The 15,125-nt window shown below is 38.0% G+C and overlaps 1 protein-coding gene across 1 annotated transcript in view; it reads left to right on the top strand.

Annotated features, from left to right (window-relative positions):
• acap3a (ArfGAP with coiled-coil, ankyrin repeat and PH domains 3a) overlaps positions 1 to 15,125 on the top strand; it is a 114,494-nt gene that overhangs the window by 66,770 nt on the left and 32,599 nt on the right. The window contains exons 5-10 of the mRNA XM_036591480.1: positions 3,435 to 3,493; positions 5,772 to 5,955; positions 7,259 to 7,303; positions 7,415 to 7,510; positions 8,548 to 8,626; positions 10,045 to 10,051. Coding sequence (XP_036447373.1) covers positions 3,435 to 3,493; positions 5,772 to 5,955; positions 7,259 to 7,303; positions 7,415 to 7,510; positions 8,548 to 8,626; positions 10,045 to 10,051 — 470 coding nt within the window. The remainder of the gene's footprint in view (positions 1 to 3,434; positions 3,494 to 5,771; positions 5,956 to 7,258; positions 7,304 to 7,414; positions 7,511 to 8,547; positions 8,627 to 10,044; positions 10,052 to 15,125) is intronic.

Raw genomic sequence — 15,125 nt, 5'->3', positions numbered from 1 at the left:
CCAAATAGCAGTAAAGTATAATTGGCCATGCTGAGTGATGAAACACCCCAGATTCTGTGACGATAGGCAGATAGGTTTGTTTGCGAGACTAGCAAGACAACAATAATGCCTTTAGATTTTAAAGGGTTAAATGCAGTAAACACTATCACATTGACCAGAGAGTGTGTGAGTGTGTGTGTGTGTTTAGCTCAGACAGATCTATATATCTTCTCTTGGTGCTTTTGTTGGTAAACCGATCGGGCCACACTCAACCTTGACGTTATGAGAGAGGAGCAAAAGCTTGTTGAGGCATTAAAATTCTTCAGTCTTGCTCGCCTTACAGAGGACCTGAGTTTATGAGGTTGTAAACTGTCCATGTTGTTAAAGAGCGTTTGGCTCAACTGCACACCTGAGGGTAACATCACAGAAAGCCTTGGCCTGTTTTTGCAGCCCCCAGATAGCTGATGGAGGTCATATTTTTATCTGCATTGTCATGCTGAACATCTGTCAGTGGGATTTTGCTCATGCTGATGAAACGGTCCAAGCATGTTGTGGGTCGTGTTAGCATTAACATCAGGCGTGTTCATTTTTGGAATATGCTGCAGGTATCATGATTCTAGTACTTTGAAATGCCAGTCAGTATGGAGTTCTTAATAGCCTCTGTGCTCAAAATCCAAACTGCAAAATGCTAATTCATACCTTTATCTTAGCATTTTCATTAATATCCACTTCAAATGTGTCTTGGATGTATCTAGATTCTGGCTAGTGCTGTACAACGTGGTACTATGCAAAAGTCAGAGACTAGCCTTGCACCTCATGCACTTGCATGAGGAAGAGGAAGGTAAAAAAACAGGAGTTTCCAAAACTGTTCAAAAAATGATTAAATGATACAGAGAAAAAAACTCCTAACATCCACCTGGAAGACCTGGTAGACCACCAGAACTGTCACCATCAAATAAATAGTACTTCTTTGAGAGATCAAGCTCCACTCTTGCTTCAGATCTGAAAATCCACAGGTGTTTCTGTCCATCCTTCAACTGTGAGAAGACAACTCAGCGCTATGAGTCTGAAAGGATGTGTAGCTGTCAAGAAGCTCTTACTGAGAAAAAAAGATAAAAGACAAAAAAGAAGAACATTTGAAGCTGCAGGTGTTCTCAGAACAATGGATTGACCACCCCAGAGTTCAGACCTCAACATCACTGAATGTGTTTGGGACTACTTGGATCATGCAAAGCAGAAAGTCCAACCAACTTCTAAGACTGAACGACTGGAAAAACTGAAAAACATCCCTGCAGATTTGTTGGAAAAACTGAAAGCAAGGGTCCCAAAAAGAGTGGAAGCTGTAGAAAGAAAAAGAGTGGGCACATTTTCACAGGGGTCAAAATGTATATATTAAATTTATATGTTGAGGCTTTTCTGTTAAATACGTTTTCTACATTTTTCCTCATACTGAAAAAAGGAATAGTTTGTACTTAGACTAGAAATGAAATAAATAAAGGGTGATCCCTGACATTTCCACAGTACTGTACTCCACTGATATTACAATATGCTGTACACTACATTAAAGTACACTCTTAAAAAAGATGGTTCTTTGGTAAAGAAAATGGTTCTGTATAGAACCCTAAACACTCAGAGAACCTTTTGCATGACTAAAGGGTCATGATTAATAGAGAATGTGCTGTAGATGGTTCTGTAAAGAACCTTTTTTGAAAATGATTCTAAATAGCATGAGAAAGGGTTCTGCTGTTGTGACGTCAAGATGTCAAGCCCGTAACAATAGAAGAACCCTTTCTGGTTCTATATAGAACGCCTTTCAGGAAAGTTTTATATAGCACCATCTACAGCACATTCTCCATTTCTCCGCTTTCACACTGTAAAGAACACTTTAACCATGCAAACCATGTATTATTATGACCACAATAATTTACTTTTGTTGGTTTGTTCTTTAAAAGACCCACAGACAGGTCAAGATGCTCATAGCACATAGGAAACAAATCGACAGTCTTGAAACTAAACCTTGTTTCTCCATTTTTATTGCTTTTTTGAATACCATTTGAAAACACCAGCTGCTCTTTACATTATGTGAGCATTTTATGAGAAATGGACCAATAAAAATGGTCATAAAATGTTTTTTACATTAACTTGCATCAGTAGTTTTCTTGAAAAGTCACCAAAGTTTTGTTCCAACAGCGACAATATTGTGTGATTGGTTAGACACTAATTTGCATATTGCAGTCTTGCAGGGCTAATATTGTGCTAACGATTGACAAATGTTATATGGACATTGGCCATTTTATCAGAAACACCTTCCATATAGGTGCCCTTTACATAACTATAGCCTGTTGCTGTACAGTTTATCAGTCCCCCTCTATCCCATCCACCAATGGAAGGGCATGACCATCAGACCACGGCTGGCCAGATATTATTATGTTGGTGGACCTCAGCACAGCAGTGATACTGACATGGTACTGTGTATTGTGCTGTTCTGAGTATATCAGGCACAGCTGCACTTTGGAAACAACTGCCTTATTGGTCCAACTTGTAGATGTAAATTTAGAGAAGGTAGCTCATCTGTTGCTGCACAGTTTGTGTTATCCTCCAGTCCTTCAACAGTGGTCAGTTTCTGACCACAGGACCATTGTTGAATGGAAATATTTGGTTAGCAGAATATCCAGCGGTGACAGTGGTGTTTAAAAATCTCCAGCAAAGCTACTGTGCCTCATACACTCGGACCAGCGCCACACGCAGCTGTGGTGGTCCATTTCCATTGATGGATGTGGTACAGGTGGGCTGATGAATTGTGCAACAACAGATGGGCTACAGTCAGTTACTGTAAACTTGCAAAGTGCACCTATATGGTAGGGGTTTCTGATAAAATGGCCAGCACTGATAGCTATCTCACTGATGTAGCCATTCTCTCTCTCTCTCTCTCTCTCTCTCTCTCTCTCTCTCTCTCTCTCTCTCTCCCTCTGTTCTTTTATCTATTGTCATCAGTCTTTGTCTCATTTCTGTTAGATGTACCTCTCTCTCTCGCTCTCTCCCTCCCTCCCTCCCTGCCCAACTGACCTATTTTAGCAGCAGCCGCTGCAGCAAGGCACGGGCGATCAGCAGAAAGCTCCGTGCAGAGCGTGTGGAGCTGAATTTGAATGAGAGAGAGTGGAAGATAGTGATATTGTGTGTGTGGATGGGAGGGGATGCTCAGAGCTCAGAGATTTGCATCCTTATTAGTATGACAATGAAAGCAGTGCAGGAGCTCCCTCTGTTGGTGAAAGTGCATCTTCACAACAGAATCAGAACAGAACAGTCACGCTCTTCACAAAATATTGTTTGTATATTACTCTATATTGTGAAATTAGCATGATGTTGATAATGTATGCCATTTAAAAGGTAAGAATTATGTGGTTTTTATTAGTAAAAGTGATGATTGCTCATCATGCTTGCTCTCTGTGTTTCAGATCCTGTTTGACCAGGCTCAGAGATCTGTGAAGCAGCAGTTGCATAACTTTGTCAAAGAGTAAGTATTCACAGTGATAAAGGCAGCTCTGTGTGTTTCTTGGTCAGTATATGTGCAGTTTGTCATCACAGATATTTTCCCACATGTAGTATGAAGTGCCTGTTATGAATCAGCTGTATTAAAGCCCCTGTCTACTCATTTTCATGATTTTCTTCAAACTAGTATTCATGATAACTAGTAACTAGTATTCATAGTTTCGGTGATATCTTTACAATGAAGTGGCGGAGAAAGAATGCAGTTGGGTTTTTTCTGGGAGATTTTTAAAGTGGCTTTTTCTGTCGTTTTCTTCTGTTTGATTTGACTTGGATTGGACTAAATTTGGTGTAGGTGATGTCAGATCTGCCAAAGTACCAATCAGAGTTAGCAATATATGTCAGTATATGTCAGCTACTCACATTTATCTCCCTTACATAAAGTGACTGCTGTCCTTCTGCTCAGAGTCCCAGCCAAAACTCAGAGCAAACAAGTTATTTAAGTTTATTACATTGTTGTTTGTAGCATAGCTATACGCTTTGTGTTAGGATCCTCTTATAAGAGATTAACTTAATGCACAACAGTGTGATAGCTAGCGGTCCATCTTAACTGTAAGAGTTAAATGATATGTTAATTTTGTGTTATGTTAGCTCTCAAACTCTTTTATTTCAAAAAAAGCTATTTGTGATATGGGCCCTTTAAACTCACAAAAATGAATAGCATAATGGATAAAGCCACAGCTCCATACACAAAGGGGCTCATATCCTTGTCCAGGCAAGTGCACTGCATATATGAAACAGATCACTGTGGTAGCAAAAAGAGAACACCGCAATGACAGTCCTTGGGCAAGACAGAAGGTTATTGATATTGGTATTGGCTACAATAAGGTGTTAATTATAAATGTCTAGTTACCACACTTAAGATTATTCGGTAACTACTATGAAGCTGATATGTTTTGTGGTTATGTGACTAGGATAAGACTCTGTTGTAACAGTGCACATGTTAAGCAAGAACAGCCTATATTGTGTCTAAAAAAAGACATTCAAGAAGCCTACATGCATCAAAAATACATTTTTATTGGCACATAATTGGCACAAAGAGTATAGGTTAGGACTTTATACTGAACCCTGACAAACCTAGCAAAATGGGGGTTCTGGCAAGATTCCCAGGTGCTGTCGGAAGCTTCTGAGTGCTGTGATGTCCATTCTGAAGTGCAGTGCTGAAGGCGACAGCCAGTCTTAATGCAGTGTGGAGGAGATTGGAGAGCAGAGCGGGGTCACACCTGGACAGGGAGCAGATTAAAACTAAAGCTGTTTATGGCTATTTAGTGAAAACCCCACCAAAAGCAGTTGCTTACATTTATTATAGCAATACAGGCTGAACTGGTGTATGTGAACACTATATGCCTCCGTAGTTAAATAAACAAAAACATGTAAAATGCTCCCAAAGCGTGAAGATATTGTATAACATAAAATGTGTTGTGTCAAGATCACTAATGAAAAAAAGAGGTGATTAACAGAATCCAAGAAAACTACTGAGAATTTAGTATTTGTGTCTTCAGATAGAACAGTGATTTTTTTTAATCTGGACAATGTTTAAAATGTTTAAATTATCGCTTTGCCTTGAACTGCAGTAAAGAACCGTACGTACTTAAAAATCTGCTTAATTATGAAATGTAAATACTAATTAATGTAAACTAATTAATGTTATGTAGCAGCGTTCAAGTAGAGTTACCCTATGCTCTGTCAATCATTTTTAGAAACCTTATTCATGGTGCCAAAAATCCAATGTACAATTTCCCCCTTACTCCATATACAGCAGTGGACATATAATGGAAACTTAAAGCATATTTAGCAATTGGCATTGTGCAAACTGTGACCTAAATCACAAAGCACTTGCCTCAAACAGTTTCGAGTTATCAAGCTATCCTAAATAGACTTGCTCATGTTGTTTCTGACGCTATATGTCACAGTTATCTATAAAAATGGACAAAAGTACAGACAAAATTCAGGCTTCAGTCTGGCTGCTCTGTACTAGTTTTAGCTATGCAACATGCTTTCGTCCATTTTATAACGATATAGACAAATGTGTTGTGATTTAGGCATGCAGTTTGCTTAGTGGGTTCTAAGCTCCATTAGCCTTGTAGCTCAAGTGGGGAACAAACTTCTTTTCAAAAGTCTTTTGTCTTGGCTGATCAACTACATTTGGGATAAGGGGGAAATTGAGCACTTTAGGTTTTTCAACAATCTGTTCCTTCAGCTAAATTTTCCCATTAAAATAAAAACTCCCCGACCGTGTGTTTCAGAGATGTGCGAAAGTTTAAGGAGACGAAGAAGCACTTTGATAAGGTGCGTGAGGATTTGGAGATTGCACAGGTGAAGAATGCTCAGGCGCCCAGGAACAAACCCCATGAGGTGGAGGAGGCCACCAGCACTCTCAACATCACCCGCAAGTGCTTCCGCCATCTAGCACTAGACTACGTGCTTCAGGTAACGCATGCAGCACACACAAGTCTTACAGAACATCCATACTCATATTAGTCAGTTATTGTCCTTTACTGTCTGTTCTTCACATCATGAATAATGAAAGGAAATTTGGGGAACCTAGTAGCGACGTTTCCACAGAAAAACGTTCACAAAAGTTTGTCGAATCCAAGTTATGGAAAAGGCAAATGTAGTATTTAATGAATGTCGACAAAACTTTTTCTGTTCAACCTTAACAATAAAATTATTTATTGTTGTGGAAACAAACATGTTTATTTTATAATAAATATAACGCATTTGCACATATTTTTAAATGCATTTTCATTTTATTGCTTGCAGTTTGCACAGAAAGTCAATTGATACACAGCTGGTGTAGTATTATCAGTGACAAGCCATCACTATCAGAGCTAGGCCTTCAGATTGCCATTTCAAGCATGGACATTTGAAGCTTGTTAAAGACATAATAATTTTTTGTATCTTTTATATAGCAGTTTTATGGTGACTAAGTAAAGAGCCCTGATTTTTCTGACAATTGACTGAAACCTGTATATTCCGCTCGTATATAATGTATCTAGAACTTCCAAAAGGCAGAGAGTGAAATTTTTTCTCACAAAATTGGTCTGACCCATTATAAAACAAAACATGTTTGGTTGATTCTGCTCTCCTTTCTAACTATGTTAGTAGATGATCACAGATAAGGCCTTCAGTTCACTCCTGAAGGCCTAACCAATGAGAGAACTGGCTTGGCCATATCTACCTAGATACCACAGAGAAAAAATCCAGATTGGACAATTTTCAGTCGGGCCATGTGGGTTCCCCATTGAGTATTATGATGACTTTTTTAACCAGATCTTCATTTTGCTGTGCTATTCAAATTTAATTATGCAGGGCGTAGCAAAGTTTTACATTAACATTCAAGTTACATTCTGTATTAACAGCTTCATGTCTGCATGTCAGACTTTTTTCCATTTGTGTCAAAAAAGATTTTTCCTTCCGCAAAGCAAGACTGTTCACACAACAATAACTTTCAATCAAATTCAAATCATAATAAAACATTTACTACACCAGATCTGACACAAATGCGGTATCAGTTGAAAGTTCACAGAATTTCTCTGCTTGTTTCGTTTGAGCTACTAGTGAGAAATAATTCATATAAAATTACAACAGTGTGGGATCGTGATTGCCTCATTTGTAATTTTTTAAAATGTGTTCAGGTTTTGTTTTTTATTCATTGGAGTGTAGAAGTATTGTAAGCCATCTCCGTATCTGCAGTGGACGACTCTTAACTCACTGTCTTTCTTCTCCTTAGATCAACGTCCTTCAAGCCAAGAAGAAATTTGAGATCTTAGATGCAGTAAGTGCCACAAAGAACTACGTTAGTTGAAACATGCCAAAGCATCTTCTCTTTCCATCATTAATTGCATATCTGTACAAATCTCCTCTTCTTGTCCTCTTCTCTCCACAGATGCTGTCGTTCATGCATGCGCAGTATTCACTCTTTCAGCAGGGCTATCACCTCCTGGATGAGATTGACCCCTACATGAAGAAGCTCGCTGCTGAGGTGACTAATATCTACATAATGATTGTTTTCGCTTTCAATCAAAAGTAGGGTCCAAGCCATCCAAATAGTAACTAATTGGATGGCATGGACCCTACTTTTGATTGATTGTTTTTATTTATTCATTCTTTTGTTTGTTCCTGTTTCTGGCAGCACTGTGTCCGAATATTGAATTAGTGTCTTTTAATCATTATTTTTTTTGCACTATGTTAAAATAATGAGCTGTTAACCTTCAAGAATGTGTGTAATTAATTTTGGATAATAAATCATTATTACAAGGTGCTAACTCATTATTTTGACAAAGTAAATCAGTAATTAGAGAAAATAAGGAATTATTCTGACATGGTAATTAAACAGATAATTCAGACATAAGTCATTATTACAAGATAATAGGTCTGTATTTCAATATACTGAGTCATTATTTTGAGAAACCATGTCAACATTTTGAGAAAATAAGTATTATTTCAAGATACTCAGTCAGCATTTTGAGAAAATAAGTAATTATTTCCACATAGTAAGTAATTTTCCTGAGATACTAGGTCATTATTTTAAGATAACTAAGTCATTATTTTGAGACACTGTGAACATTTTGAGAAAAATAGGCATTATTTTGAGATGCTGAGTCTTAACATAGTAAGTCATTATTTTGAGATATTAAGTCATTATTTTGGCATAATAAGTATTTATTTTGAGATACGTAATTAAAATTCTGAGACAATGCTGAAAGAAATGGAGAAAGGAAAAAAAAATTTATTTGGATGGAATGGGCTTCCATAATCATTTTTTCTCCAGATTTAATCATGGCTGATTCCCATCCACTAAGGGGAAATTGTGCAAATCTGACTTTTCAACAAATGTTTGCTTTAAGCACTGGCAGTTACTGGTTTGTTGTTTGAGTAAATCAACAACCAAAATTCTTAAATTACTCATGATGTAACAAAAAATACAGCAAACTTGCACCAAGCACTGAAAGACACGGAATGAAAACCATAATGTCTTATACCAACACACTTAAAAGTGAAGTCGTCTGGTATTTGCAGTTGGATCAGCTGGTGATTGATTCAGCGATGGAGAAGAGAGATATGGAGCACAAACATGCCACAATACAGCAGCGGGTACGCATAGCATTTCACCCTCTTTCACTCTTTCTCACGTGCATACTGTACTTCATACTATTTCCCCAACCCTAGAAATCTAATATTATTACTGTTATATTATTTAGATAGTTTGCACAGTAATTACTTTTCCTGAGATCAATTAAATTAAATTAGCCACTTTTCTACTTACAAGCACAAATCTGGTATCAATTGGCAGCAAATTCACTCTGCTTAAAGAATTTCTCTGCTTATTTTTATTAAGCTATAGCAATGTATACAATTGAGAAATATAAAATACACCTTGCTTTTATTCTTGCTGCGACTTCTAAGGGTTAAAGTTAAATGTCTTTATATTGTACTGTGTATGTGGTATGCAGATGTCAGTCAGGACATGCAGAGAGACCGGAATCCCCTGAATGACTGTGTGACTTTGGCTTAGGACTGTAGGCTTAGTGGCAACTGCCGCTATACTTAGCCTGCCAAAGCCAACAGTTGACTTCAGGCAGAACTACGAGTTTTAAGATGCTGATACCTTTGTTGTCTGGTGTAGAAAATCAGGACTCAGCATTTTTACATTTAAGGCATAAGCTGAGATCTGATTATGCCTTAATCTGCACCAGAGATAACATTCACATTTCAAACTCTTTATAACATTTTTTACTTTTTTTACCCAATTTTACCAACATTTTAGCGTTCACAGCAAAAATGACATCTTGGCATCTTAAATCTGATGTATTTAATGTATTTGATATTTGAATTTCATAAATTTCATGAATTTCATCATGAAATAATGCTTGAAAAAAGCAGGCCAGTAGAATAAGACAATTTCTATAGATAAAATGACTTAAAACAAGTGAAAATGTCTAAAAATAAGTTAAATAATTGTATAATATTCTTACACCAGTCTCGAAATGAGAAATATGAGATATAAGATTAAATGTTTTCAGTAGATATCAGTATAAAATAAAACATTCTGTGAAAAATGGTAAAATTTGGGTAAAAAACTTTAATGTGAAAAGAAGTTAAATAAGTTTAGAGTGTAAAATTTTGCAGTGTGACCAATTTCCACCTGCTAGCTATGTCTTCTCTCATCACCTGATGCCACCAAGCAGGGTTATGGCTGGCATGTGCTTCCTCTAAGTCATGTGAAGAATAACCACATCTTTTCAAAGTGCTGCTAACACAGCATCACTGGACAGCTCAACATGCTTGGAGGAGAACACTAGCTGCCAATTTTGTTACATCAGCTAACACAAACAGTGATGGGGGAAAAGGGAGGATCTCTTGGACTCGTGACCATCCATGGCTGTGATATCACCAGGGATCAAACTTGCGTTTTCCGAACAATAGGGTCTTACGAAGCGCTTAAGAAAGCTGCAACACTTGAGAGCCCATTTATACCTTTTGTAATTTGCATGATTGTTATTTTTGACAGTACAGTACTACAGTATTACAGTAATTACTACATCATTCAGTAAATACTTATACACTGTAATGGGAGATACTAGTCCAAAAAGTAGATAAAATGATTGTAGATAAAGGGATATACTCATAAAAAAACACATAAATTGAAAGTAAACCTTACATACAGTGCAAAACTCAGGGAAAGAAATGTCACCAACAAAGATGGTAGATCTCTACATGCAAAGTAATAGAGCAAACAACCCACCATTCAGCAAAACACACTATCCATTGTTTATGCTGATTTGCATGGTAGTTTGATGCGGGAAGAAAATGGTCCACATTGACAAACTGATGCTTGCTAGTTTGCCTAATACAGCTAGTTTTACAAGAAAATAATGAAATCTTTCTGTCTGAAAAACAGTTGAATGCCTTTAGAGACGTCTAACGAGCTCACCAATCTCAGATTTTATTGGTTACTTGGTTCAACGATGCTTTAAAAGCGTGTTATTGACTCCATGTGTGTCCTGATCTATTCATAAACATCTTTCTCACGTCTTTCCAACAACTCTGCCATGAACATTTGGAAGCAGAATTTCTATTTCAGGATAATGACTGCATAACAAAACCACAATCAAAAAGAAAAACATTCCAAGCAGAAGAAAGAAACTTAAAGTTCTTAACTTGTGGTACTTCATAGGCTGTGTGTTTTTCATGGCAGGTAAATCTAAATAAGTAGTACATGAGGACAGTAATTTATTTGCAAGCCTGGGGGACAGATGCTTTTAAGTTTATTCTTAGCTTCCCTCATTGTTTCCTGCTTGTTGCTTTTTTTCTGACTCTGACATGTTCCAGGTATAGAAAAGCTCTTTTTGTCCTGAAAACTCCCAGTGGCACTCTTAAAAAGATACAGAGCGGCAGACGGGATGCGGGTATATTTGGGACAGGCTGAAAATAGAGTCCATTGAAGTTTGCTTAACAAAGTTTTAATAGGGGCTTTGATCCTGGGAGCTGTCAAATAAGTCTGTTCCAGTTTTGAACGACCCGTCACGGCCGTCTCTTACGACTTCTCTACCATCTGCTGGAAAGCTTAAAAACATCTCATTTGTGTTTAGATCGCATCTTATATACGGTATGTCCAAAAGTATGTAGACACCTTCTCATCCAACGTTTCCTCTGAAATCAAGGGCATGAATAGGGAGTTGGTTCCTGCTTTGTTCCAGTAACAGTCTCTACTCTTCTGGGAAGATTTTACATTAGGTGTTAGAACATTGCTGTGAGGATTTGATTGCATTTCCCCATGAGAGCATTAGTGAGGTCAGGTACTGATGATGAATAATTAGTTTGGGATCACTCCAACTCATCCCAAAGGTATTGGATGGAGCTCCATCACTCCAGAGAACACAGTTTCATTGCTCCACAGCTCAATGCTGAGCTTTATACCCCTTTAGCTGACGCTTGGCATAAACATGGTGACCTTAGGCTCAAGTGCGGCTGCTCTGCATCCTATTTGACTGGCAGTGCTTTTCAATGGAGATCATACAAGCTGCGTGCACAGTTGAACACCTGTGCCAGCAAAAGAGTGCACCTTAAATTAGTAGACGTGTCTGAATACTTTGGATGTATAGTGTAACTCCTAGTATAGCTACTGGCTGTTGAATGTATATTCAGTTCAGAGTTGCCAGCTTTAAGTTACACCTACGCAATCCAAAAATACAGCTAACACTGGTCCTTGTACTCTTCAGACTGCGTGATTGTGTTTCTGTGTGATTGTATATGAATGTAATATCAGCTGAACGTTATACTTCAGCATCTAATCTAGATTTCTCTCTTCTTATCTCTTCACATGGTATGATCCTGGAATGGATTTCACCACCCAGACTCTCCTACAGGTCAGATTTTTTTCTTTTAATCCTGTGCTTAAAGCAACATACACAGTGATCCTTTTACCCCAGATGAAGTTGTCTGGTATCGTAAGTTTGCTTCTTTAGTTTTGCACTGGAGCTATGAGAATAAAGGATGACAAGTATGGACAAAATTCAGGTTTCAAGATGCTGCTGCTGTTTTTAGCTGTGTGACATACTTTTGTCCGTTTTTATAGACCATAGATTTTATAGGTATTTTCAGTGCTGGAAACCACACCTGTAAGTCTGAGATTACTTAACAACTCAATTTAGTTTGAGACAATAGGCTGGTGATTTAGGCATGCAGTTAGCTACACTAGCCTCGCTGCTCCAGTGCAAAAACTAAAGAAGCAAACATGGGCTCAGGAATACTTTGACAAAGCGTGGTTAATAAAACAGTGTTCATCACTGCATCAACAAATGCAAGTTAAGACTGAACTTTTCACAGGGGAAGCCATATGTCAACAGTGTCCAGAAACGCTACCAACTTCTCTGGGCTCAAGCTCATCTGAAATGAACTGATACCCAGTAGAAACGTGTACTGTGGTCAGATGAGTCAGTCTTTCAGATTGTTTATGGAAATAATGGATGTTGTGTTCTCTGGGCCAAAGAAGAAAAGGACCGGATGGTTACCAGCATAAAGTTCAAAAGACAGGGTCTGACATGGTATGGGGGATATTAGTGTGTAACTAAGCACTGTGAAGGCCCCATTAACGCTGAACACATTTAGAGCAACATTCTTTTTTAAGCAGGTCCATGCTTATTTCACCATGATGATGGCAAGCCACATTCTGCAAGTTACAACAGCTTGGCGGCATATTTAGAGAGTGTGGGCGCTAGACTGGCCTGTCTGCAGTCCAGAACTGTCTCTCTTTGAAAACGTGCAAAAACACAACAACGAAGGACTGGTGTGGTTGCTCAGCTGAAAACTTGCGTAACAGAAGAATGGCATACAGTTCTACTTTCAAACTGAATCAATCATTGTCTTCAGTCCCCAAACAATTAATTATTAAGTGCTGTTAAAAGGAGAGGTGATGTAACACAGTGGTAAACATGCTCCTATCCCAACTGCAGGCAACAAATTTGAATAAGCTCATATTTACCAAAAACGATGAAGTACATAAGGTACAACATAAAGTACTGTGTTTTTGTACTGTTTTCAGTTTAATACAGGTCAAACAGAATTTATAAATCTCTGTTTGTATTAGCATTTTGCATACTGTTCCAACTTAGAATTGGGTTTGCATTAGAGTGATGTGCTGGTGTAGCATTGCAGCATGGCACTATAACCTTGGATGTCTGAACCAAATGTCTTGACTTACTGTGTCTGGGGAAAGAGGACAATTTGAGTAAAACTATCATTTTAAAGAGCTTCTTTTCTCTCTCTGATGATGTTTTTTCAGAGTCTTACTCTTATTGCGAGAGTGGAAATAATGAACTGCTTATGAACTACTTTGTGTTGTCTGGTATGGTGGGACATCGACTCTGTGTCTCGTGCCGTTGTCATGAGAGTGTTGAGTTGTGTAACTGAAACAGAACTGTGCACATAGGGACTCTTGATTTATTGATTTATTCCAGGAATAAATATCTGTGTTATGTAATAGCTCCTATTGAGTCTGAGCTAATTTACAGCAATTATGGATGTGCTGTCTCTGTCACTTTATTTGCGGCTATTGGCTTCTCCTGACTGTAGGTGGTGGAAATGAAACAGAACATTCTGTGTGCATGTTTTTTAAAGTTTGGTTCAAGTGCTTTCGCCTTTGATTGGCCTTCATTGATTGACAGTCGATTCCCTCTCAGAATAGCAGCTCATTATAGGCAGCTGGGGACGAAGTGTGAGAACACTACCTTTGATTAACCAGTTTGTTTCTGTATTATGTGAGCTTCAATCACTTTTTCTAACTCAGCATGTGGAGACTTGACAGATTTGAGCCTGCACTTCCAACAGTTTTCCCTTAATTTTGATGTCAGAAATGACTGTACAAAAGACTGTATGCACAACAATACCTTTTTAGCAAACGCAAATCTTAGTACATTATCTTTTTTTTCTACTTACAAACACAAATCTGGTATTGCTTGAAACTTCAGAATCTACACCGATCAGGCATAACATTATAACCACCTCCTTAGTTCTACTCTCATTGTCCATTTTATCAGCTCCACTTACTATATAGGTGCACTTTGTAGTTCTACAATTACAGACTGTAGTCCATCTGTTTCTCTGTATACTTTGGTAGTCCCCTTTTACCCTGTTCTTCAGTGGTCAGGACCCCCATGGACCCTCACAGAGCAGGTACTATTTGGTTGGTGGACTATTCTCAGTACAGCAGTGACACTGAGGTGTTTAAAAACTCCAGCAGCACTGCCGTGTCTGATCCACTGAGACCAGCGCAACACACACTAACCCACCACCACATCAGTGTCACTGCAGTGCTGAGAATGATCCACCACCCAAACAGTACTTGCTCTGTGAGGGTCCATGGGGGTCCTAATAATATAGACCGATTATGCCTGATCGGTGTATATTATTATTATTATTATTATTACTATTATTATTATTATTATTTCAGGGTGCAAGCATGTACATCAGAAAGACCAAAAGCTCTGTAGAGCAGGACAAAACCAGAAAAGAAGAGCCAATCTTTTACATTTGTGGCAAAGTGAAGAAATAAACCCATAAGTCTTCCATAGTCTAGTTTTTGAATAGTGAAATCCAGAGCCCATGCCTCCACGTGACGCTCAGTATCAAGGGGTGAAAATATAAATGAGACAATTTTAGATATTAGATGCGGAAAAAATGGGTCATTGAGGAAAAATTCAAAACGTGGCTAAAAGCAATAATAGAAGAAATGGCTCATATAACACAAAGGACACAAACCGTGATAAGTGACCAGCTATGAATCTGCGGTACCAAAGACACAATATAGTGTGGACCAGTGCCAATGGATCCCTATTTGTCTTTTGGGCCATTATTATGTACGTCAGCCATTGTTGTCTTCTGCTGCATTCACATGTTTTGTGTTCTGAAGCTATGCAAATGTTGCAGTGGTGACCATGGTGATCATTGCTTTATGGTTTTATACCTGTGCCTGACTATGTAAACAAAATTATAAAGTTGAAAAGAATTTATTAGCGTAAATAATTAGCGTAAACTAAAACTAAACCGTTTCTCTCACACAGATTCAGGTTTCTTGACCGATTGATTACAAACACTAG

This window comes from Colossoma macropomum, unplaced genomic scaffold (genome assembly GCF_904425465.1).
Source record: "Colossoma macropomum unplaced genomic scaffold, Colossoma_macropomum, whole genome shotgun sequence".
In the NCBI taxonomy this organism is placed as follows: domain Eukaryota; kingdom Metazoa; phylum Chordata; class Actinopteri; order Characiformes; family Serrasalmidae; genus Colossoma; species Colossoma macropomum.
This window is presented reverse-complemented; position numbering and strand designations above follow the sequence as displayed.